The 27,248-nt window shown below is 44.7% G+C and overlaps 1 protein-coding gene across 2 annotated transcripts in view; it reads left to right on the top strand.

Annotated features, from left to right (window-relative positions):
• LOC134350793 (thrombospondin-2-like) overlaps nt 1-27,248 on the top strand; it is a 132,845-nt gene that overhangs the window by 56,593 nt on the left and 49,004 nt on the right. For both annotated transcript variants that reach the window (XM_063056487.1, XM_063056488.1), the window contains exon 7: nt 20,867-20,960. In XM_063056487.1, coding sequence (XP_062912557.1) covers nt 20,867-20,960 — 94 coding nt within the window. The remainder of the gene's footprint in view (nt 1-20,866; nt 20,961-27,248) is intronic.

Genomic DNA, 27,248 nt, shown 5'->3' with positions numbered 1-27,248 from the left:
GAGTGTGGAATGAGCTGCCAGATGAGGTGGTAAATGCGGGTTCTTTTTTAACATTTAAGAATAAATTGGACAGATACATGGATGGGAGGTGTATGGAGGGATATGGTCCGCATGCAGGTCAGTGGGACTAGGCAGAAAATGGTTCAGCACAGCCAAGAAGGGCCAAAAGGCCTGTTTCTGTGCTGTAGTTTTTCTACGGTTTCTATGGTTTCTATGGATTATGAACACGCGTTCTTGACGATAGTATTGAACACAGGTTGGCTGGAGTTCAATTGAAGACGATTTGGTGACAGTATTGAACATGGATTACTGACGGTGTAATTGAACACATATTGTTGGGGCGGAATTGAACATGAGATGCAGACTGTGAAATTGAACAGGGGTTGTTGAGGTGTAATTCAACATGGGTTGCTGACAGTGGAATTGAGCATGGGCTGTTGGGGTGCTATTGAACATGTTTGCTGTTGGAATTGAACACGGGTTGCTGACGGTGGAATTGAACACGGGTTGCAGACGGTGGAATTATACACGGGTTGCTGAGGTTGAATTGAACACGGGTTGCTGTCGGTGGAATTGAACATGGGTTGCTGACAGTGGAAATGAACATGGGTTGCTGACGGTGGAATTGAACACGGGTTGCTGACAGTGGAAATGAACAGTGGTTGCTGACGGTGGAATTGAACACGGGTTGCTGACGGTGGAATTGAACACGGGTTGCTGACGGTGGAATTGAACACGGGTCGCTGACGGTGGAAGTGAACACGGGTCGCTGACGGTGGAATTGAACACGGGTCGCTGACGGTGGAATTGAACACGGGTTGCTGACGGTGGAAGTGAACACGGGTTGCTGACGGTGGAAGTGAACACGGGTTGCTGACGGTGGAAGTGAACTCAGGTTGCTGACGGTGGAATTGAACACGGATCGCTGACGGTGGAATTGAACTCAGGTTGCTGACGGTGGAATTGAACACGGGTCGATGACAGTGGAATTGAACATAAGTCACTGATGGTGGAATTGAATACAGGTCACTGACGAAATTGAACACGGGTTGTTGACAGTGGAATTGAACACTGGTCGTTGATAGTGGAATTGAACATAGGTCACTGATGGTGGAATTGAATACAGGTCACTGACGAAATTGAACACGGGTTGTTGACAGTGGAATTGAACACAGGTCGTTGATAGTGGAATTGAACATAGGTCACTGACGGTGGAATTGAATACGGGTCACTGACGAAATTGAACACGGGTTGTTTACAGTGAAATTGAACACGGGTCGCTGATGGTGGAATTGAACATGTGTTATTGGGGTGGGATTGAACACGGTTTACAGTTGGGTGAATTTAACTTGGGTTGTTGAAGTGGAATTGAACATTGGTTGTTCACGGTGGAAATGAACACAGCTTGTTGAGGTGGAATTGAACACGGGTTGTTGGGGTGGAATTGAACGCGGGTTGCTGGGGTGGAATTGTACACGGTTTGTTGACGGTGGAATTGAACACGAGTTGCTGACAGTGGAAATGAACAGTGGTTGCTGACAGTGGAAATGAACAGTGGTTGCTGAGGGTGGAATTGAACATGGGTTGCTGAGGGTGGAATTAAACACGGGTTGCTGAGGGTGGAATTGAACAGGGGTTGCTGACGGTGGAACTGAACTCAGGTTGCTGACGGTGGAATTCAACACGGTTCGCTGAGGTTGAATTGAACACGGGTTGCTGACGGTGGAATTGAACACGGGTTGCTGTCGGTGGAATTGAACACGGGTTGCTGACGGTGGAAATGAACACAGGTCGCTGACGGTGGAATTGAACACGGGTCGATGACAGTGGAATTGAACATAGGTCACTGATGGTGGAATTGAATACAGGTCACTGACGAAATTGAACACGGGTTGTTGACAGTGAAATTGAACACGGGTCGCTGACGGTTGAATTGAACACGGGTTGCTGACAGTGGAAATGAACAGTGGTTGCTGACGGTGGAATTGAACACGGGTTGCTGACGGTGGAAATGAACACGGGTCGCTGACGGTGGAATTGAACACGGGTCGATGACAGTGGAATTGAACATAGGTCACTGACGAAATTGAACACGGGTTGTTTACAGTGAAATTGAACACGGATCGCTGACGGTGGAATTGAACACAGGTCGCTGACAGTGGAATTGAACACGGGTCGATGACAGTGGAATTGAACATAGGTCACTGACGGTGGAATTGAATACAGGTCACTGACGAAATTGAACACGGGTTGTTGACGGTGGAATTGAACACGGGTCGCTGACGGTGGAATTGAACACGGGTTGCTGATGGTGGAAATGAACAGTGGTTGCTGACGGTGGAATTGTACACGGTTTGCTGACGGTGGAATTGAACACGGGTTGCTGACGGTGGAATTGAACAGTGGTTGCTGACGGTGGAACTGAACACGGGTTGCTGACGGTGGAAATGAACACAGGTCGCTGACAGTGGAAATGAACTCAGATTGCTGACAGTGGAATTGAACACGGTTTGCTGAGGTTGAATTGAACACGGTTTGCTGAGGTTGAATTGAACACGGGTTGCTGACGGTGGAATTGAACACGGGTTGCTGACGGTGGAACTGAACAGTGGTTGCTGACGGTGGAATTGAACACGGGTTGCTGACGGTGGAATTGAACACGGTTTGCTGACGGTGGAATTGAACACGGGTTGCTGACGGTGGAATTGAACACGGGTTGCTGACGGTGGAACTGAACAGTGGTTGCTGACGGTGGAATTGAACACGGGTTGCTGACGGTGGAATTGAACACGGGTTGCTGACGGTGGAATTGAACACGGGTTGCTGACGGTGGAACTGAACAGTGGTTGCTGACGGTGGAATTGAACACGGGTTGCTGACGGTGGAATTGAACACGGTTTGCTGACGGTGGAATTGAACACGGGTTGCTGACGGTGGAACTGAACACGGGTTGCTGACGGTGGAATTGAACACAGGTCGCTGACAGTGGAAATGAACTCAGATTGCTGACAGTGGAATTGAACACGGTTTGCTGAGGTTGAATTGAACACGGTTTGCTGAGGTTGAATTGAACACGGGTTGCTGACGGTGGAATTGAACACGGGTTGCTGACGGTGGAACTGAACAGTGGTTGCTGATGGTGGAATTGAACACGGGTTGCTGACGGTGGAATTGAACACAGGTTGCTGACGGTGGAATTGAACACAGGTCGCTGACAGTGGAAATGAACACGATTTGCTGAGGTTGAATTGAACACGGGTCGCTGACGGTGGAATTGAACACGGGTTGCTGTCGGTGGAATTGAACACGAGTTGCTGTCGGTGGAATTGAACACGGGTTGCTGACGGTGGAATTGAACACAGGTCGCTGACAGTGGAATTGAACACGGGTCGTTGACAATGGAATTGAACATAGGTCACTGACGGTGGAATTGAATACAGGTCACTGACGAAATTGAACACGGGTTGTTGACAGTGAAATTGAACACGGATCGCTGACGGTGGAATTGAACACAGGTCGTTGATAGTGGAATTGAACATAGGTCACTGACGAAATTGAACACGGGTTGTTTACAGTGAAATTGAACACGGATCGCTGACGGTGGAATTGAACACAGGTCGCTGACAGTGGAATTGAACACGGGTCGTTGACAATGGAATTGAACATAGGTCACTGACGGTGGAATTGAATACAGGTCACTGACGAAATTGAACACGGGTTGTTGACAGTGAAATTGAACACGGATCGCTGACGGTGGAATTGAACACAGGTCGTTGATAGTGGAATTGAACATAGGTCACTGACGAAATTGAACACGGGTTGTTTACAGTGAAATTGAACAGGGGTCGCTGATGGTGGAATTGAACATGTGTTATTGGGATGGGTTTGAACACGGTTTCTAGTTGGATGAATTTAACTTGGGTTGTTGAAGTGGGATTGAACATTGGTTGTTGACGGTGGAAATGAACACAGGCTGTTGGGGTGGAATTGTAGACTGTTTGTTGATGGTGGAATCAAACACGAGTTGCTGACGATGGAATTGAACAGTGGTTGCTCACTGTGGAATTGAACCTGGGTCACTGACAGTGGAATTAAACACAGGTTGCTGAAGGTGGAAATAAACACGGGTTGCTGGGGTAAAAATGAACACGTTGCGAATGGTGGAATTGAACATGGGATGCTGACGATGGAAATGAACACAGGTTGTTGAGATAAAGATGAACTCAGGTTGCTAGGGAGGAATTGAACACGTATTGCTGACAGTGGAAATGAACACGGGTTGCTGATGCTGGAATTCAACACTGGTTGCTAGGGTGGAATTGAACACGGTTTGCTGGGGTGGAATTGAACATGGGTTGCTGGGGTGGAATTGAACACGGGTTTCTGATGGTGGAATTGAACACGGTTTGATGACAGTGGAATTGAACATGGGTTGCTGGGGTGGAATTGAACACTGGTTGCTAGGGTGGAATTGAACACGGGTTGCTGGGGTGGAATTGAACATGGGTTTCTGATGGTGGAATTGAACACGGTTTGATGACAGTGGAATTGAACATGGGTTGCTAACGATGGAATTGAACATGGGTTCCTGTGGTTGAATTGAACACAGTTTGCTGATGGTGGAATTGAACATGGAGTGCTGGGATGGAATTGAACATGGGTTACTCAGAGCCCTGTTGGCAGCTGATGCAGTAACATCGTTTTAGATTGCTCCTATCGTATTTACTTTATTGTTTCCAACCAGTTTTTTTTTTGAAACCTTATTATGATACCTTAATACTGTTCTACTATGGCTGGGAAAAGAACAAAAGCTTCTGCAAAAGTAAGGGAAACAGAAGATGAATCCCCAGTCACTTTGGATTCAATCAGTGACTTCCTTAAACAGCAAAAATCGGAATTTTCCGAGGAGTTTCAATAATTAATGGCAAATTGGATACAATCCAACAAACTTTAACTGAGCACGAGAACAGAATTCAGGAAAATACTGCAAAGCTGGTGACATTTGAAGAGGATCTTAAAGATACATTTAAACTCTGCAAAGAGTTATCCTTATCCAATGAAAAAATGATGAAAAGGATTATCAGTCTAGAAAATAGAAACAGGAGAATTAAATTGCAAGTTCTGGGTCTTGAAAAATCAATTGAAGGCGCTGACCCTAAGAAGTTCTTTGCAAACTTTCTGAAACAGCTATTCCCTGCTTTATTCACTTCTGAGCCGAAGCTCGATCGAGCATATTGCTCGCCGACATCAAAGCCATTGCCGTCGGCAGCGAGACCCAGGTCGGTCATTCTACGTTTTCATGAATTTCGTATTAAGGACCTTTTAATTTGCCATACTCGTCAACAAGGAATGATCGATTTCCATGGTTACAAGGTCAAATTTGTGAAGATTATTTGCCTGAAGTTATGGCCGATTGTATGAAATATAAAGAAGTTATGTCAGAACTTTATAATAAAGGATTTAAACTATCCCTTCGGTTTCCCACCCATCTGAGTTTTGTTTTGAAAAAGGGATTACGAAAAAAAATTAAGTCGGTTGAAGACGCAAAAGAGTTTGAAGGATGCAGTTTAAAACTGTTATATTTCTTATTTGATCAATTTTCTCCTCTGTTAATATGAAATGAAATAAGGTTTCAATAAGCTTACGTTTTGGCTGTTCATATATTATCTTTTGTTATGTATTTTTTGATACTTTTTTATTATATCCCTTTTTGAGACTTTATTTTAATACAGCTTTCTTTGAATTTGTTTAAACTGATCCTTTTGTATTTTCGAATACATGTACTGAGTTACTTTTCTTTTTATGTTGTGTCTCGGTAGGGACATATTTGACCTTGAAGGACAGGAGTTTCCGTCAACAGGATTTTTGGGGAGGGAACTTAGTTGTTAGCTTGCTGATTGCTTGTTGGTCAGCTTTCTGGCTTTGCGTGGGGGAGAGGCTAAGGCCTATTTCTCTCTGGGAGCTGTGTTGGGTTGATTATATTATTGTCTGTTTGACTACCTTACCTTACAGTTTGCTTTCTAGTTTTAATAACTTATGGCCAGATCTTTTAATTACATGATGATTTGAATTTAAGATGGTTCGAAATATTAACTTATTTAGTTTGAATGTGAAAGGGCCGAATCACCCCGTTAAACGGAAAAAAGTGTTTGCTTATATTAAATAATTTAAAGCACCCATTATTTTCTTAGAAGAAACGCACATACGCAGCTGTGATAGCTTATGTTTTTTTACTCAGTGGAAGAATATGCAATTCCATTCTTCGTTTAATGCAAAATCACGTGGAGTTTTGATTTTTGTAGCTAATACAGTTTCCTTTGTTCAGCATAAAGTTGTTTCCGATCCTAATGGTCGATTTGTTATTCTATCAGGGAGTTTAGACAGTAAATTGATTGTTTTTGCTAATGTATACACCCCCAATGTAGATGATCCAGGATTTTTTGAACGTCTGTTTTTGTTTTTGCCAGATTTGTGTACTTACTTTCTTGTGATAGGAGGAGATTTTATTTGCTGGTTAGATCGCTCATCTATCAAACCAGCCACACTTAATAAATCAGCTTTGTTTATCCAATCCTTTCTAACTAAACGTGGTATAGTTGATGCTTGGAGTTTTCATCATCCGACAGACAGGGAGTATTCTTTTTACTCTCATGTCCATCATTCTTATATCAGGATTGATTTTTTTTTATTGACAGTCAAATGATTCCATTGGTTTGATTGATCCAATATAAAGAGATTGCTATTTCTGACCACTCTCCTGTACTTCTATCTTTAAGTCTCCTTGGTCTTATCTCTATGAGTAGATTTTGGAGATTTAATTTAACTCGGTTATCCGATGAGGGTTTTTAAAAATTTATGGAGAATCAAATTACTCTTTTTTTGAAGAAAATACGTTGGAAGAGACGTCTAGTTTTATTATATGGGATACTTTAAAAGCATATATCTGGGGTCAAGTTATTTCTTATACTGCAAACATCATTAAAAAAGCTAACAAGGAGAGAAACAAACTAGTTAATCAGTTAAAACAACTGGACCATAAATATGCTTCGGTACCCAATCCTGAAACGTAAGGGACATATTGAAACCAAAACTAAATATGATCTTTTTTTAACATATCCAGTTGAAAGCCAGCTTTTAAGAGATAGAAGTTAATTTTATATTCACGGAGATAAAACTGGTAAGCTACTGGCTAATCAATTGAAGCCATTTATAGCCAAGTGGCAAATTAAAGAAATACGTAAAATCAATGGGGATATGACAACTGACCACTTTGAAATTAATGACACTTTTAGGAAATTTTATTCCAAATTGTATAGTTCTGACTCTGTTAATGATAATATTGCAATGAATAATTTTTAGATCAATTAAATATTCCTAATCTTTTGATAGATGATCGTAGGCAATTGGATCAACCCATTTCCCAGGAGGAAATTGCTCAGGCTATCCGAGAATTGCATTCTGGGAAATCCCCAGGACCCAATGGATTCTCTGGAGAGTTTTATAAGGCTTTTTCCTCCTTGCTTATACCACACTTATGTTCTACCCTTACAGATTCCTTTAAGGTAGGAAGATTACAGCAATCTTTTTACGAAGCTTCTATTTTGCTTATGCTCGAAAAGAATAAGAATCCTACTGAATGTTCTTCATATAGACCTATCTCTTTACTCAATTTTGATACTAAAATTTTATCTAAGGTGTTGGCTCGCAGACTTGAAAATATTATATCTTCTATAGTTTCAGGTGATCAGACAGGATTTATTAAAAATCGATATTCCCATTTTAATATATGGTGTTTGTTAAATGTAATGTATTCTCCATCTAAGGAAATATCGGAATATGTGATATCTTTGGATGCAGAGAAGGCCTTTGAAAGAGTTGAATGGAATTATCTATCTACATTCTTAGAAAAGTTTAATTTTGGACCTAATTTTATTCATGGGATTAAATTACTTTATTTATCTCTCTCCGCTCAGGTTCTTACTAATCTTCAGAATTCTAAACCCTTTAAACTTTAATGTGGAACTAGACAAAGTTGTCCTTTGAGCCTTCTGCTTTTTGATTTGGTATTAGAACCCTTAGCAATTGCTTTTCGAGAGTCTAAGGAGATTACTGGTATTTTAAGGAGAGGTACTATCCATAAAATGTCGCTCTGTGCTAATGACTTATTGATTTTTATACCTAATGTTACAACCTCTTTACCATTTGTGTTCCATTTACTGACTAATTTTGGTCAGTTCTCAGAATATAAATTAAATTTACATAAGAGCAAACTGTTTCCTTTAAAGAATTTAATACCAACTGATATTAACGTTCCTTTTAAAATTTTAAGAAAACAATTTACGTGTTTATGAGTAAGAATTACTAAGAATTATAAAGACTTATTTAAGGAAAATTTTTTAACTTTAATGAATTATGTTAAAAAAAGCACTTTCTAATTGGTCGACTCTCTCTTTATCACTGATTGGCCGAATTAATTCTATTAAAATGAATATCTTACCTAAATGTATATACCTTTTTCAAGCTGTGCCTGTTTTTATTCCTATATCTTTTTTTGACTCTTTGTATTCAATTCTTTCTTCCTGTATATGGAAGAATTAAAAACCTCATATAAATAAAGCTCACCTTTTTGTTAGATTAGATTATGAGGACACGCAGTCCTCTTTTATTGTCATTTAGTAATGCATACATTAAGAAATGATACAATATTCTTCCGGTGTGATATCACAGAAATACAGGACAGACCAAGACTGAAAAACTAACAAAAAACACTAATTATGACATATAGTTACAACAGTGCAACAGTACCATAACTTGATGAAGAACAGGCCATGATCACAGCAAAAAAGTTCAAAGTCTCTCAAAAGTCCCACACCTCACGCAGACGGGAGAAGGAAGAAAACTTTCCCTGCCATGCCTGACCACAGTCCGACTCTTTGTCGTCCGAAAACTTCAAGCCTCTAATCAGCCCTCCGACACCGAATACCAAGCACCATCTCTGCTGAATGCTTTGACCTCAGCCTCGGTCGCCAGCAGCAGGCAAAGCCGGGGACTTTGGGGCCTTCCCTCCCGAGATTCTCGATCGCACAGTAGCAGCGGCAGCGAACCAGGCATTTCAGAAGTTCTTCTCCAGATGTTCCTCCGCTTCTCATGTCTGTCTCCATCAAATCAGAATTGTGCACGGCATCCTACTTACAAATATGATATCATTTCACCGGAGAACTGCGCGTGCCACCATCTTCTCCTCCTGCCATCTTCTCCACCTTCGAAAAAACAAACAGAATGGAGGCTTTCCCTTACCCAATTTTAGGTTATATTATTGGGCAGTTAATATATGAAATATTACATTCTGGATATATTACATTAACCATGAGAATTGCCCTGTATGGGTTTCTTTGGCAGTCAACTCCGTTATGAAATTTTCCATTATTTCTTTACTTAGATCCTCGCTTCCTTTATCTTTAAGTAAGCTAATTGACAATGTGGTGGTCAAACATACTTTGAGGATTTGGTTACAGTTTAGAAAACATTTTGGTTTATTGAGATTCTCCCTCTCGAGTCTCATCTTTTCTAATTGTTCTTTCAAACCATACTTAATTGACTTACCTTTTAAAGAATGGGATAGATTGGGTATTAAACGATTTCAAGATTTGTTTGGAGGGAATCTCTCTTCTTTTGTGCAACTTTCAACGAAATTTAACCTTTCCAATACCCACTTTTTTTGATACTTACATATTAGAGATTTTTAAAGACCTCATTTACATACATTTTCTACAAGTCCAGATAAGAATATAATAGATACAATTTTTAATCTGAAACCCTTTGACAATGGTTCAATATCTTACATTTACAGTCTGCTGTTGGAACTTGAAAAGGCGTCTTTAGATAAAATTAAAGGAGACTGGGAAAAGGATTTACAGATTTTCATATCTGAAGAGATCTGGAAGATTATTTTAAAATTGATTAATTCTTCATCATTATGTGCTCGTCATTCTTTATTACAATTCAAAGTGGTACATAGAATTCATATATCTAAAGACAAGCTGTCTCGTTTCCACGCGGATAATTCCCCTTACTGTGATAGATGTACTAATGGAGTGGCCACACTAGTTCATATGTTTTAGACATGTCTGAGCCTTGAAAAATTTTGGAAAGATGTATTTCAATCTTTTTCTGTACTTTTCAATGTTAGTTTTAAGCCCAATCCTTTGACTGCCATGTTTGGTATTGTTGGATAGCGCTACAATGAAGCCATCTAATTTGCGGGTATTGACCTTTATGTCTCTTATGGCCGGGAGGGCGATCTTGCTCAAGTGGAAGGAGGCCGCCCTGCCCATTCATGTTCAATGGCAAACTGTTGTTATGTTGTGCCTTGATCTAGAGAAGATTCGTTGTTCAATTTCTGATTTTAAACATGATTTTCTAATGTTATTGGGACCCTTTCTGAGTTATTTTCATAATCTCTGAACTGTTATTAAAGTATGGATCTGAGCCATTATTATCATTATTATATGGTAAGGTATTTTCTGTTTCTTCTCTTTTTTTTAACCAACCAGCTCATTTTGGTAGTGGGGTTAGATTTTTTTTAAGTAAATTACAATTATTTTATTTTACTTTATTTCATAATTCAATCTTTATTTTCTACATGATTGATTTGGCATATGGGATACTGGGATCATATTACTATGATTTAAATGCAATGTAATTCGTATTACTTGTATCCTTATGAATTTTGTATTTGTATTTATGCAATTTATATAATATTAATAAAAATATCAAAAGAGAACACGGGTTGCTGACAGTGGAATTGAACACGGATTGCTGGGGTTGAATTGAACACGGGTTTTTGACGGTGTAATTGAACACGAGTTGTTGGGGTGGAATTGAACACAGGATGCTGACGTTGGAATTGAACATGGTTTGCTGACGATAGAATTGAACACGGGATGCTGACGTTGGAATTGAACACGGTTTGCTGACGGTTGAATTGAACTGGGGTTGCTGACGGTGGAATTGAACACGGGATGCTGACGTTTGAATTGAACATGGTTTGCTGACGGTAGAATTGAACACGGGATGCTGACGTTGGAATTGAACATGGTTTGCTGACAGTGGAATTAAACACGGGATACTAACGGTGGAATTGACTGACGTTGGAATTGAACACGGTTTGCTGATGGTTGAATTGAACTGGGGTTGCTGACGGTGGAATTGAACATGGGATGCTGACGTTGGAATTGAACATGGTTTGTTGACGGTGAAATCGAACACGGGATGCTGATGTTGGAATTGATCATGGTTTACTGATGGTGGAATTGAACATGGGTTGCAGAAGGTGGAATTGAACATGGGATGCTGACGGTGCAAATGAACACGGGTTGCAGGTGGGAATTGAACATGGTTTGCTGACAGTAGAATTGAACAAGGCTTGCGGACAGTGGAATTGAACACGGGTTGGCAACGGTGGAATTGAACTTGGGTTGTTGGGGTGGAATTGAACATGCGTTGATAGTGGAATTGAACAGTGGTTGCTGACAGTGGAATTGAACACGTGGTGTTGGGGTAGAAATGAACACGAGTTGCTAGGGTGGAACTGAACACAGGTTTCTAACGGTGGATTAAACAGAGGATACTGACGGTGGAAATGAACACAGTTTGCGGGGGGGATTTGAACACATGTTGCTGACGGTGGAATTCAACACGGTTTGCTGGGGTTGAATTGAACATGGGTTTTTGATGGTGTACTTGAACCTGGATTGCAGAAGGTGGAATTGAACAAGGGTTGTTGGGGTGGAATTGAACACGGTTTGCTGACGGTGGAATTGAACACGGGTTGCTGACGAAATTGAACATGGGTTCCTGGGGTTGAATTGAACACGGTTTGCTGACGGTGGAATTGAACACGGGTTTTTGAGTCAAAGTCAAGTTTATTGACATATGAATGAATACATGGATGCAGATGTGCAATGAAAACCTTAATTGTCGCAACATCATGAGCACGTATTCACAACGCAATCACAATTTTATTTATTTATTGAGATACAGCATGGAATAGACCCTTCTGGCCCTTTGAGCCACACTGCGAGATCTATTTTGATGCAAAGTGATCAGAATAGTCATAGTGTTGTTAATTCTGCTGATGACTTGGGTTTGGACAGTTTGTTCCAGAATCAAATTGTTGAAGGGAAGTAGCTGTTCCTGAACCTGGAGGTGTCGGAGTTCTGCTCTCCAGCCTGATGGTAGCTGTGAGAATTTGTCATGGCCCGGGTGGTGGGAATCTGTAATGATGGATGTTGTCTTCTTGAGGCCTTCTATAGATGCCATCCATGGTGGAAATAACAGAACCAAAAACAAAATGCAGAATATTGTGTTACAGTGAGACAGGAAGTGCAGTGCAGGTAGACAATAAGGCAGGAGTTGGCCCGTGAGCAAATATTGGGATACTATGCTTATCCGGCCCGCGAGCGAGTTTTCCTTATTCTGAGTGTTTCACGCGACCACACTGATGGACATGCATGGTATCTTGTTACACTGGCCCCAGGTTCCGTTTTCTTCCAAACCAAACACTGGTGTATACAAATGACGGGAAGGCAGACTACCTTATTAATATGTATTAGATACTCTCCGTGCACGCGCAGGATTTCAGATGGGATCGTCCAAATTGGTAAACAGAAACAGTGTCACTGTGTTTTAACAAGAAATCCACACTAAATATCCAGATATCTACATGTGCTACGATACTTGTTGAATAACTCGCGTTTCGAAATAAAATCGAAGAAAAAAAATTCCAATGGCAATGAATACAAAACGCTGGAAGGTAGACACCTAGTGCTGAAACTTCCAGGACACTTGGACACTAGATTACTTCTTCATCGAGCAAGCTGGGAAACCAGTTTGTCTCATTTGCCTAGCAAATGTTGCTGTGAAGAAGGTCATAAATAGAGGAAATTTTAACAAGTTTACTGGGCCAGCAAGGAAAGATGAAGTTGAGCGAATGAAGGCTGGTTTCAGAGCACACAGCAGCAAGTTTCACATCGATTTATCGACTGTTTGCATTAAAATTTTCTTTTTTACTTAACTTAATTTACCACCATTCAATGCATCATGTTCATACGTTTTATGTTTAAAGATTCATTGTGTCCTTTTAATAGATTCAAAAGATGCCTTGATTGAAATAAACTGCAACTAAACTGAGTTCTTTGATTACTAATTGGCATTCTTGGTTAAGCACAAATGATTTTCTAGCATGCGTTATTCATTAATTTGAGGCAAAACATAACTAGATGTTCTTAAAGGGATAATTCCCATATTTCAAGTTTTTCATGGCATTTCTCTGGCCCACCGTCTGCTCATTCGTATACGATCCGGCCCACAGAGGTAAAAAGGTTGCCGACCCCTGCAATAAGGCCATAATGAGGTGGATTGTGATGTTGTACTTGCACCTATTACACCGCCGGCATTTTGGACAACATTGAAGGTCTTCCATCTCTATCTGTCAATACAGTCACACTCAGACGTAGAAGGATTCTTCATCGCTGTTTCCATAACAATTTTGTTTTACCAGTCAGAGTTGTTAGCCCTGAGCTGAACCTCTGAACCCTGAGGACCAGTCGATCACTCTTAGTCTGGCCTCTACCCTTTGACCTTGTTGACCCTACCAATAGTCAATGCACAAAGGCCTGACTCTGGTCAACACAGCTCTCCAGCTCATTTACTTTACTTTACTTTACTTTATACTTTACTGTTGCCAAACAATTGATACTAGAACGTACAATCATCACAGTGATATTTGATTCTGCACTTCCTGCTCCCTGGATTACAAATCGATAGTAGATATTAAAAATATTAAAAATTTAAATTATAAATCATAAATAGAAAATAGAAAATAGTAAGGTAGTGCAAAAAAAAACCGAGAGGCAGGTCCGGATATTGAGGGACACAAGCCTGCAAACCCTATGACAAGGTTGTGGTCCTCTTGTATCTCAGTACATGTGACAATAAAAATCCAATTGCAGTTCCTTTATGTTGCAGTCCTGAGCAGATTGTCAATCTGAATAGCAGGCAAATAAGCGTAAAACTGGATGCCAATAGATGTAAATAATCAAAGTGCTGAACTCAAATGACATTTTCTTTAAGCATGCATGTTGAGGTTTAATTCCTTCAAATATCAGTCATACTTGCTCAACGCCACATGTTAAGAATCAGGGAAGCTCTTCAGTGTTGAATGCCACTCAGTCTGATGCCATAAAAATTCATTCAGAGAGACAGATAACTGGGAGCAGACTGAGTTTGAGGATAAAATCAAACCTTTGCTGGAAGATGATCCTAGCTGCTGAGCCTGAGGATCTGTCATTGACTCGGAGGGAGTCTTTGAACAGACACAGTCACTGGGAATTCTGTCATCTGGGGACAGGGCAGATTTTCTTTTGGCTGCACTCAGCAGCAACTTTTGTCGGTAGCTCCTTTATCTAATAAAGTGGCCACTGAGTGTGTTTTTGGGGCTTTTTCTGCTGCTGTAGGCCATCCACTTCAAGGTTCGGCGTGTTGTGTGTTGAGAGATACTCTTCTGCACACCACTGTTGTAATGTGTGTTTATTTGAGTTACTGTCACCTTCCTGTCAGCTTGAACCAGTGTGGCCATTCTCCTCTGACCTCTCTCATTAGCAAGGTGTTTCACTCACAGGACTGCTTTTCACAACATTCTCTGTAAATTCTAAAGACTTGTGCATGAAAATCCCAGCAGATCAGCAGTTTCTGAGATACTCACACTACCCCACCTGGCACCATCAGTCATTCCACGGTCAAAGTCACTGAGATCACATCCCTTCCCCATTCTGATGTTTGATCTGAACAACAACTGAGCCTCTTGACCATGCCTGCATGCTTTTGTGCATTGAGTTGCTGCCACATGATTGGCTGATGAGATATTTGCGTTAACGAGAGGTGTATGGGTGGCCACTGAGTGAAAGTTTTTGGTGGAGGGTTTGATAGATGTCATGAAGAGATGTTGGGCATTCAGCCAGGACAATAGCCAGACCTGTGCCAGGGCGCAGCTATATCTGAAATGGACCTCGGAAGTTGTCACAGTAATGCAGCAGTTAGCGTAATGCTTTACAGTAGTGGTCGCAATCTTTTTAAGCCCAAGATCCCCTACCTCTGCCTTAGTGAAAGGCAAGATCAACCTATTAAATCGTTTAGAGGAAAAACAGCTCAGATTGTACTTCCAACTTGAGGCCTTTTATTTGGGCTAATTGTATTTGAATTACATAAAATGCTTTTGTCAAACTTTCAAATTAATTCAATCAAGAAAACACTGTAACTAGCATATCAAACAGGCCATAACTGTCTTTCTTTAAGAATATTACAATACTTCATACCTTTTGTAGTAACTTCTACTTTAAAAAAGGACCACTCGACAACTTCATGTCCAAAGGAACAACTTTATCTGGGACGGCAAAACCAATGCAGCAGAGGGATTTAGACACGCATGCGCTGAAAAGACCAGAAGTAAAACCTGCAACCCCGAAACAACCTTTCCGTAGCGGGAGTATTGCTATATCACCATTATCCTAATTGGTATTAACTTATCTTTATAATGCTCACGTTACAACACTTCTCCCCCTTTAAATTCCAACATTTCCCAAACGTAAAGGAACTGGGAAACAAAAAACAGTGGTGTCATTAGCTTGCATACCTCTGAAACTTATACTAGTGTCTCAGTAGCAGTTTACCAATACAAAACACCTGAAAAACGTGGCAGATTCAACATTCTGTCCAACAAAGGAAACTGTCCATTCGAATATTCAGTCTGTCAGGAGGTTTGTGAGGGCGCTGTGCTGCAACGGTTTGTTGACTTGCTGCCTGAGATAAAGAAACAAGGAGCACGAAGAACTGTCAGGTGATGCATGGTTATTGGATTTAGGGTTTCTGATAGACCTAACGGCTAAATTAAACGCATTTAACAGCGAGCTCATGGGAAAGGACCAACACCTGCCCCACATGATAAATGCAGTAAATGCTTTTAAGGCCAAGCTCGGTGTTTGGATTTCAAATTTAAAGAACGGGAGGCTGACACACTTTCCCAACTTGGAGAAACTGTTATATGCCATCAAGGAAAAAAAAAATGCTTTTCTCCCTGAGCAGACTGTGGTTATCTAGTCAAACTGGCAATAGAGTTCGACTGGCGTTTTGGGGAGTTAAACGTCATGAAAGATATTGCTGCATTTATTTCAAACCCATTTCTGCCGATCGATATAGAACAGATAGCAGCCAAATTCCAGCAAGTATTTGGTGTGCCAAGTGATATTGAAATGGAAATAATTGATTTGCAAAATAACATCGAGCTTAAAGCAAGATCAAGGGACGATGACTTTTGGGGGCTTGTCAGCAGGGAGAAGTTTGCTCATCTCACCACATGTGCACTAAAAGTCATTGCCTACTTCGGGTCAACTTATCTGTGTGAAATTGCATTTTCACAGATGAAAATTATTAAATCTAAGTACAGGAACTGTCTTACTGACAGACATCTCACAGACTGTCTCAGACTGGCTATCTGTAGCTATGAGCCAAATTTCAGGGAACTAGCAGAAAGTATTCAGCTCTAGCCGTCACACTGAGTGCAAGTCAATTTTTATTCATTTATTTTTCATGTTGAAATAAAATTAAATAATGAAACTTAGAATTAAAGGTGTTGTAATGTGAGCATTATAAAGATAAGTTAATGCCAATTAGGATACTGGTAATATAGCAATACTCCTGCTACGGAAAGCTGTTTGTAAACAGAGATTGTTTCCGGGGTTGCAAGGTTTTACTTCCGGTCTTTTCTGCGCATACGTGTATAAGCCCCTCCGCCGCATTGGTTTTGCCGTTCCAGATAAAGTTGTTCCTTTGGACATGAAGTTGTCGAGTGGTCCTTTTACAAAGTAGAAGTTACTACATATGACTCACATATGCACTCTAGGGGTAAAATTTGCTTTTACATCTAAAGGTTTATCAGGCTTAATGTATTTGTGTATTTATTTTTCTTTTTTTTTGGTGATCTGCTGGGAAAGTCTCCAAGATTGACCGGTCGATCGCGATCGACTGGTTGATGACCACTACTTTACAGTGATAGCTGTAAGATCAGGGTTCATTTCCTGCCGCTAACTGTAAGGGGTTTGTACGTTCTCCCTGTGACCATGAGTGCTTCCTCTGGGGGCTCCAGTTTCTACCCACAGTCTAAAATCATACAGTTTAGGGTTAGTGAGGTGGCATCAGAAATGTGGTGACCCCTGTGGGCTTCCCAGGACAATCCCTCGCTGATGTGAATTAACTTGTAGCAAACGACATATTTCACTGTATGTTCCAACGTACATGTGACAATTAAATGAAGCTGAAAGCTAATTAATGAGGGTGCAAGTTCGCAAAATGGGGTCTTCAGGTCATAGTCATATTGCTGGGACATACCCAGGATGTGCTGGGACACACATCGTCAGTGATGTGACCTGCGGTCAGCGGGTGTTACAGGGTCTTCCAGCATCAGACACCCTCACCCAGGTGATCCAGCCAAAGCTTGATCAGGCCACAGCCTGTGTCCCAGCAGCACTGGTCCACGGGTCACACTTCTTGTCCAGAGCCATCTGGAGGCTTGCTCAGCGGCCTTTGTGACGATCCTGATGGCTCTTTTCCTTGCAGCCCCTGTAATGCCGAGGAGAGAGTAGGTTCTGCAGAGCAAGCAGCCATCAGAACCTCTGCACCCCACCTCTATAGGCTTACATCATGCACTCCACCCCTGTCTCTGCCACTGGTCTACCAGCTGCTGGTATTTCAGCTTCTTATGCTCAAACACCTCCTCAGTCAGGTCTTCCCAAGCAACTGTCAGTTCCACCATGACCATCTGCATCGAGGTTTCTGACAGAGTGACCACATCTGGCCTCAGGGATGATGATATAATGAAGCCAGGAAACTTTAATTGCTTGTCAAGATCAGCTTTCAGTTGTCATTCTGACACTATGGTGAGCAAGCCAGCTGGTGATCTGTGGTTGGTCTCCAGCTTTGACAAAGGCGATGGGCTTTCTGAGTTGGTGGAGGTGTTAATGGTCAAGAAGATACTTTCTGCCACTGCCTTCAGCACCTGGTCATGGTGCCAGTGGCAGCAGCCTTCTCTCCGGGCTTTTGGGCAGCTGCTGAGGATATCTAAATGTCTCTTAGCTGAGGCTTTTAAGAGAAACTTGGATAGGCACAACGATGTAAGGAAGATGGAGGGATATGGACCGGTGTAGATAGGAGGGATTAGTGTTTGGGTGTTTTTGTTTTGCTTTTTAGATGGGCCCACAGGATCCTGTATGCTATATGCTGCAGGGTCCCTCTGCCAGGGCAGAGAGGACATGATAGTGCCTCACTTTTGCCCCAAGTAACACGTTCACTGGACTAAATGGGACGTCGTACACAGCCTGGATCATGAATTTGATGTGCTGGGGTTCAGCCTGCCAGACGTTGGACCAGGAGATCTTCCACTTCAGCACACCCTCCCATCTTGTCCAAGCTCCCTGCTGTCCCATTCCTACCATCCTGGTGGTATGCACTTCCTCAACGGCTGCTCACACCTCTTCCTCGACCAGTTTGCATCCGTCCCTGTCCACGGCCCTGTCGAAGCAGGTCGAAGGGAAAGTGCCCAGCCCCATCTGACCAGATATCACTGTCCCTGTGACTCAGCCGTCTCCACTGCATCCTGGGCCTTCCACTTCCTGCCTGTCAGGACCGCAATTACTGCTGAAAACTCTATACGCAGTAATTCTCTTGTCCGGGAAACCATGTTGGTTGTCACCCAGACTCTTCCTGGGTGTCACTGGCTGAACCAGAGCTTATGATGCTGAGATACATCTTAGGATGCACTGGGACACATCATCGGTGATGTAACCTGCGCTTATCGGGTGATTCGCGCTTTTCAACATCAGACCAGGTGACCCAGCCAGGGGTGATCAGGCCCTGGCTTATTTCTCAACAGCACTGGTCCACGGGTCACACCTCTTGATGCATAGCCATCTAGAATCTCGCTCAACAGCCCCTGTGACGATCCTGATGACTCTTTTCTTTGCAGCCCATGTAATGCCAAGGAGAGAGTCGGGTCTGCACAGCGAACAGCCAGAAAAACCTCTACACCTCACCTCTAGAATAATAGCACAGAAAGGGGTCCTTCAGCCCATCTGATTCATGCCAACCAAGCATCCTCCTTGCTAGTCCCAGTTCCTCTTGTTCGGACCATAACCCTCCAAGCCCTTCCCCTCCCAGTACCTATCCAAAAGTCTCTTAAGAATTGCAATTGTACCTTCCTCGATCCCCTCCTCTGGCAACTCATTGCAGGCATAGAAGTCATGGTTCAGAGTTTGGACCCGAAATGTCGACTGTTCCTTCCCCAACTACAGACGTTTTTCAACCTGCTGAGTTCCTGCGGCAGGTTGTTTGCTGCTCTTCAAGGCTTGCTTCCGAGTTAAATATTCAAAATAAAATTCAAAGATCAAAGTAAATTTATTATCAAAGTACATATATGTCACCATAGACAACCCGGAGATTTGTTTTCTTGCAGGCATACACAGCAAATGCAAGAAACACAATTGAATCAATGAAAGACCACACTCAACTGGACTGACAAAAATCCAAAGTGCAAAAATCAGCTATGAAAATACAGAAAGAAAAATAATAATGATAATAATAAATTAGCAATAAATATCTGGAACATGAGATGAAGATTCCTTGAAAGTGAGTCCATAGGTTGTAGGATCAGTTCGGTGATGGGGCAAGTGAAGTTGAGTGATTTTATCTCCTCTGGTTCAAGAGCTTGATGATTGAGGGTAATAATTGTTCTTGAACCCGATGGTGTGAGACCCGAGGCTCCTGTACCTTCCTCCTGAAGGCAGCAGTAAGAAGAGAGCATAGCCTGAACGGTGGGGGATCCTGCGATAGCAGCATGTTGTGAGAGGTCGTAGAACAGTAGACTCACAGAGTTGTACTGAACTAAACCTATCAGCCGGTCACATCCTTGCTAACCTTTTTCTCATCAGTAATAATCTTGTGCCTGCATTAGATTAGATTAGATGCAACTTTATTGTCATTGTGCCGAGTACAGATACAAAGCCAATGAAATGCATTTAGCATCTGACCAGAAATGCAAAGGATAGTGTTATTTACAAAATAACTGCGAATAAAAAAAGTGCTACAGAACACATATATAAAAGTACTGAGACAGTATTAGTTTGGTATCCTTCAATATGCCTTTTTAAGTGCCTGTCTAGACTTCCCTTAAGGGTGGTAACTATATCTGATTCCATCAGGTCCTCTGGCGGTGGTTTCCAGATTGGCCAATCTCTGTGTAAAACTGGTTACCCCCATCAGATCTTGTTTAAAATTCCTTCCTCTCCCCTGAGATCCCTGTCCTCTCACCCCTGAGATTCCCTTATCCTCTCCCCCCCGAGACACCTGGTCCCCTCTCCCCTGAGATTCCTGTAGCATCTCTTCACCCAAAATCTGCATACCCTCTCTCCTGAATTTCTGACTCATCCCTCCTGAGATTGCCATGTCCCTGGCTCCAAGATTCCCATCCCCTCTCCCCTGATTTCCCATCCCCTCTCCTCTGAGTTTCCCATCCCCTCTCCCCGAAGATTCCCATCCTCCCTCCCCTTTGATGGCAATGAGAAGCTGAAAATATTGCACCCATTGGGATAGCCTCACTGGGAGTCTCTCTGTCCAGTTTGCATGTATTTCCTTGTCTGGAGGTAGTGGTTCTGTTTGGAGGCATACCTCGGGTATTCCTTGTGAGAGATAATGGTTCTGTTTGGGATGTTTCCTGGTCATTCCTGTTTGTGAGATAATGGTTCTGTTTGGTTTTATACAGGACTTCAGTATCATCTGTGGCCGAATCACCTGCCCTCCTGTGTCGTGTGCCAGCCCCTCCTTCATCGAGGGCGAGTGCTGCCCCTCCTGTCTCCGTGAGTACACCTACAGCGTTTCGTGCTGAAGTTCACAACTGCACACCGTGTTTCCATCATTGCCCAGTGGGGATCAGAACCAGAAAACCCTTGTGGGGAGAGGGCAGAGACCACAGGTGAAAGTACCATTGTGTTTCTGCTGCGTGTGTCTAGCTCTGTGTGTGTGTGACCTGTTCCATGTGTGTGACTGGCTTCATGTATGGAGGCTGGCACTGTGAAGAGATTGGCTTCGTATGGGGACCTGCTCCGTGTGGGGGACCTGCTCCATGTGGGGACCTGCTCCATGTGGTGACCTGCTCCGTGTGCGGGACCTGCTCTGTGTGGGGGACCTGCTCCATGTGGGGGACCTGCTCCGTGTGGGGACCTGCTCCGTGTGGGGGACCTGCTCCGTGTGGGAGACCTGCTCCGTGTGGGGACCTGCTCCATGTGGGGACCTGCTCCATGTGGTGACCTGCTCCGTGTGCGGGACCTGCTCCGTGTGGGGGGGACCTGCTCCATGTGGGGGGGACCTGCTCCATGTGGGGCACCTGCTCCATGTGGGGGACCTGCTCCGTGTGGGGACCTGCTCCATGTGGGGACCTGCTCCATGTGGTGACCTGCTCCGTGTGCGGGGGGACCTGCTCCATGTGGGACACCTGCTCCATGTGGGGGACCTGCTCCGTGTGGGGACCTGCTCCATGTGGGGACCAGCTCCAAGTGGTGACCTGCTCCGTGTGCGGGGGGACCTGCTCCATGTGGGGGACCTGCTCCGTGTGGGGACCTGCTCCATGTGGGGACCTGCTCCATGTGGTGACCTGCTCCGTGTGCGGGACCTGCTCCGTGTGGGGGGGACGTGCTCCATGTGCTGACCTGCTCCGTGTGCGGGACCTGCTCTGTGTGGGGACCAGCTCCATGTGGGGACCTGCTCCATGTGGGGGATCTGCTCTGTGTGGGGGACGTGCTCCGTGTGGGGACCTGCTCCATGTGGGGACCTACTCCATGTGGTGACCTGCTCCGTGTGGGGGACCTGCTCCGTGTGGGGGACCTGCTCCGTGTGGTGACCTGCTCCGTGTGGGGGACCTGCTCCGTGTGGGGGACCTGCTCTATGTGGGGGACCTGCTCCATGTGGGGGACCTGCTCTGTGTGGTGACCTGCTCCGTGTGGGGACCTGCTCCGTGTGGGGACCTGCTCCGTGTGGGGACCTGGTCCATGTGGGGACCTGCTCCGTGTGCGGGACCTGCTCCATGTGGGGGACCTGCTCCATGTGGGGGACCTGCTCTATGTGGGGGACCTGCTCCATGTGGGGGACCTGCTCTGTGTGGTGACCTGCTCCGTGTGGGGACCTGCTCCGTGTGGGGACCTGGTCCATGTGGGGACCTGCTCCGTGTGCGGGACCTGCTCCATGTGGGGGACCTGCTCCGTGTGGGGACCTGCTCTGTGTGGGGACCTGCTCCGTGTGGGGGATCTGCTCCGTGTGGGGGAACTGCTCCGTGTGGGGACCTATTCCATGTGGTGACCTGCTCCGTGTGCGGCACCTGCTCCATGTGGAGGACCTGCTCCGTGTGGGGACCTGCTCCATGTGGGGACCTATTCCATGTGGTGACCTGCTCCGTGTGCGGGACCTGCTCCATGTGGAGGACCTGCTCCGTGTGGGGACCTGCTCCATCTGGGGACCTGCTCCATGTGGGGGACCTGCTCTGTGTGGTGACCTGCTCCGTGTGGGGACCTGCTCCGTGTGGGGACCTGGTCCATGTGGGGACCTGCTCCGTGTGCGGGACCTGCTCCATGTGGGGGACTTGCTCCGTGTGGTGACCTGCTCCATGTGGGGGACCTGCTCTATGTGGGGGACCTGCTCTGTGTGGGGACCTGCTCCATGTGGGGACCTATTCCATGTGGTGACCTGCTCCGTGTGCGGGACCTGCTCCATGTGGAGGACCTGCTCCGTGCGGGGACCAGCTCCGTGTGGGGGACCTGCTCCATGTGGGGGACTTGCTCCGTGTGGTGACCTGCTCCGTGTGGGGGACCTGCTCTGTGTGGGGACCTGCTCTATGTGGGGGACCTGCTCTATGTGGGGGACCTGCTCTGTGTGGGGACCTGCTCCATGCGGGGTCTGCTCCATGTGGGGGACCTGCTCCATGTGGGGGACTTGCTCCGTGTGGTGACCTGCTCCGTGTGGGTTACCTGCTCCATGTGGGGGACTTGCTCCGTGTGACTCCGTGTGGTGACCTGCTCCGTGTGGGGGACCTGCTCTGTGTGGGGGACCTGCTCTGTGTGGGGGACCTGCTCTGTGTGGGGACCTGCTTCATGTGGGGACCTGCTCCATGTGGGGGACCTGCTCTGTGTGGGGACCTGCTTCATGTGGGGACCTGCTCCATGTGGGGGACCTGCTCTGTGTGGGGACCTGCGCCGTGTGGGGACCTGCTCCATGTGGGAGACCTGCTTTGTGCGGGGACCTGCTCCGTGTGGGGACTTGCTCCATGTGGGGGACCTGCTCCGTGTAGGGACCTGCACCATGTGGGGGACCTGCTCCGTGTGGGGACCTGCTCCATGTGAGGGACCTGCTCTGTGTGGGGATCTGCTCCATGTGGGGACCTGCTCCATGTGGAGGACCTGCTCAGTGAGGAGACCTGCTTTGTGCGGGGACAGCCTCTGTGTGTGTGACCTGATCCTTATGGGGAATGGCTCAGTGCAGGGTACCTGCTCCACGTGGGGAATCTGCCTCATGAGGACTCCAGTCCCATGGGCTATCTAGTGAGTGTCACGGATGATGGGAACAGCTGAACTCCTTTCCACATCTGACAGCATTATATCAGATATCCTGCTGAACAGTAAATGTTTCTCCTCTGAGATTTCTGTTCATTCTTTCCCAGTGATTCCTATCGCTTCTCTCCCAGAAATTCCTGTAGTTTCTCGCCTGGGATTCTCATCCCCACTGCCCTGGGAATTCCATCTCTTTCCTCTGAGATTCCCATACCCTCTCTTCCAGAGATTCCTGTACTTTCTCCCCTCAGATTCCCATACTCTCTCACCTGGGATTCCCATGCCTCCCCCTTGAAGTTCCTATATACTCCCTCCTGAAATTCCTGTAGCCTCTCCCCTGAGATGCTTTTCCCTCTATTGCAGAGATTCCTATACCTTCTCCTCAGATTTCCCATACCCACTTCCCTGGGATTCCTATCTCTCTCTTTCCCCTGAGTTTTCTACTGCTTACCCCATCACCATCCTCAGGTATTTCCATAACCTCTCTCATCTGAGATTGCCGAACCCTTTTTCCCTGAGGTTTCAGAAATCTCTCCTACCTCCTCTGATGACCTTATGTTCGATATTTCAAGGTTCCCATTATGTTCTTTGCCTGAGATTTCTGTCTACTCCACTTGGAAATTCCCATCTGCTCTGGGCGCTGAGATATTCCTGGGGATTTTGGCTCTGGTTTTATACTCCTTTGCAGATTCTTGTCCAAAAATGCAATTTAAGAAGTGCTATTCCCTCCTTTTTTTGATTAGATTCTGGCTGTCCAAGCAGAAGTTATCTCTGGGATTTATTTACACTGTGTTATTAACAGATCACAGGGAGATAAGGTGCTGAGGTCCATGCAGGTCTATTGGGAATGTTACAGGACTTCTGAGGGTTTTGTGTTACGAGGTGAAGTGTTTGAGGTGGGTTGCCAGGGCTGTTTGGAACCATTCCCTACAGAGTGGGCCAAGATTCAGAGTCAAACAAGCAAGGTTGCAATGTTGAGGCTTTATAAGGCATTGCTCAGACCACATTTGGAGTATTGTGAGCAGTTTTGGGCCTCATGTCTAAAGAATGATGTGCTGGCTTTGGAGAAGGTTCAAAGGAGGTTCCTGAGAACGATCCTGAGAATCAAAGGGTTAATGCGTGGGGCGTGTTTGATGGCTCTGGACCTGTATTCACCAGAGTTCAGAAGAATGTGTGTTGGTGGGGTGTGGAGGTTGGTGGCAGGGGCATCCCACTAAAACTTATTGAGTATTGAAAGGTCTCAAACGAGTGAATGTGGAGAGGATGTTTCCTATAGCGGGAGAGTCCAGGACCAGAGGGCACAGCCTCAGGAAAGAAGGATGTCCCTTGAGAACAGAGATGAGGAGGAATTTCTTCAGCCAGATAGTGGTGAACCTGTGGAATTCATTGTCACAGACAGGTGTGGGAGCCCAGTCATTGGGTATCTTCAACGTGGAGGTTGCTAGATTCTTGATTTGTGAGGGTGTCAAAGGTGCTGTATCTCTAAATAAAATAATTTAAATTAAACCAAAATCACTGGCAGAACCGGGATGGCTATAGACAGCTTCTGTGGAAGGAGGAAGTGTGGAATGAAAGGGAGGGTGAGCCTTGAGTCCCGTTCTTCCATTCAGCACAATTCCTACTGGTCTTCCACCCAACTAAACTCTTCTGCCACATCCCAAGTCCCTCAATCCCTGGATCCAAATATCCATCAATATCAGCCCTGGGGGTGGTAAAGGGGTTGGGGGACATAGTGTTACAGCTATTTGACTTACAACCCCAGAGACCTAGCTTCAGTCCTGTCCTCTCGTGCTGTTTGTGCAGAGTTTGCACCTCCAGGTGCTCATGTTGCATCCCTCAATCCTGGACATACATTGAAAAAAAAAGGAAATTGCCTTTTTAAACTCACAGGGAGAATAGGCCATCAACTTTTTGTTGATGTTTCTGTAGCAGGCAATTTCTTCTTTACAAGGTCGAGTTGCTAGCTCGACGCTCAATCCAGCACGGATGAAAAGCGTGCCAGGGAGCCGGCTAGAATCGAACTCGGGAGCCTTCGCTCCAAAGTCCAGCGCTGATGCCACTACGCCACCAGAGGGCTCATATGTTGGCCTACAAGTTAATTGGCCACTACGATTTGATTGTCTCCAGCACGAAAATAGAATCTGTGGGAGAGTTGATGAGAAGGCAGGAAGAATAAAATGGGATTAGTGTGACCAGACGCTTGATGGTTGGCAAGGTCTGAAGGGAACAAACATCCTATCAAAGAGTGAGGAGAGAGTGGGTGGGTGTCAAGGACAGCCTATCAGAGAGTGAGGAGAGAGTTGGTGGGTGTCAAGAACAACCTATCAGAGAGTGAGGAGAGGGTGGGTGGGTGTCAAGGACAGCCTATCAGAGAGTGAGGAGAGAGTGGGTGGGTGCCAAAGACAGCCTATCAGAGAGTGAGGAGAGAATGGGTAGATGTCAAGATAGCCAGTCTGATTGAGGCAATGGGGCTCCTGTACCTAATAAAGTGGCTATTGAGTGTACATTCGTGGTCTTCTGCTGCTGTCGTCCATCCACTTCAATGTTTAATTTGTTCTGAATTCAGAGATGCTCTTCTGCACAGCATTCTTCAAACACATGGCTATTTGAGTTACTGTCACCTTCCTGTCAGCTTGAACCGGTCTGGCCATTCTCCTCTGACCTTTCTCATTAACAAGGCACATTCGCCCACAGAACTGCTGCTCACTGGATTTTTTTTTTGTTGTTTTTCGTACCATTCTTTGTACACACTGTGATTTTTTTGTGAATCTCCTCTGGACTTTTCCCAATGCCAGCACATCTTTTCTCAGATAAGTTACTTTCTTACTCCTTACATGATTGGACTTGCTTTGGTTTTACTTGCCATTAAGTATTCATGCCCTCTCCGCATTTCCTCAGCAGAACAATATCAATTTTAAATAGTTAATAAAAGGGTTAAGTGGGAGATCAGGAAGAGGTTTTTTACCCAGAGGGTGGTAGGCATCTGGGAAGAGAGAAGATGCAGAAAACTACGTCACATTCAAACAGCATTGTTTATTTGCACCAAGGTCTTGTTTTTACATGTTTTTTTATATCGCTCTCTTCACTGTCTTGTATACCACTCAGTGGCCATTTATTAGGTACAGGAGTGTAACCTGGTACAGTCTTCTGCTGTTGTAGTCCATCCACTTCAAGGTTTGGCATGTTGTGTGTTTAGAGATGCTCTTCTGAACACCACTGTTGTAATGTATGGTTATTTGAGTTACTGTCGCTTCCCTGTCAGCTTGAACCAGTCTGATATTCTCCTCTGACCTCTCTCATTAACAAGGCATTTTCACCCACAGAACTACCACACATTGGATTTTTTTTTTTTTGTTTCTCACACCATTCTCTGTAAACTCTTGAGGTTGTTGTGTGTGAAAATCTCAGGAGGTCAGCGGTTTCTGAGATACTCAAACCACCCTGTCTGGCACCAGCAATCATAACACATCCGAAGTCACATAGAATACATTTCTTCCCCATTGTGATGTTTGTTCTGAACAACATCTGACCCTCTTGGCCATGCCCACA

Source organism: Mobula hypostoma, chromosome 8, assembly GCF_963921235.1.
Source record: "Mobula hypostoma chromosome 8, sMobHyp1.1, whole genome shotgun sequence".
Taxonomy (NCBI): Eukaryota; Metazoa; Chordata; class Chondrichthyes; order Myliobatiformes; family Myliobatidae; genus Mobula; species Mobula hypostoma.
The sequence above is the reverse complement of the archived record's forward strand: the minus strand, read 5'-3'. Positions and strand labels throughout refer to the sequence as shown.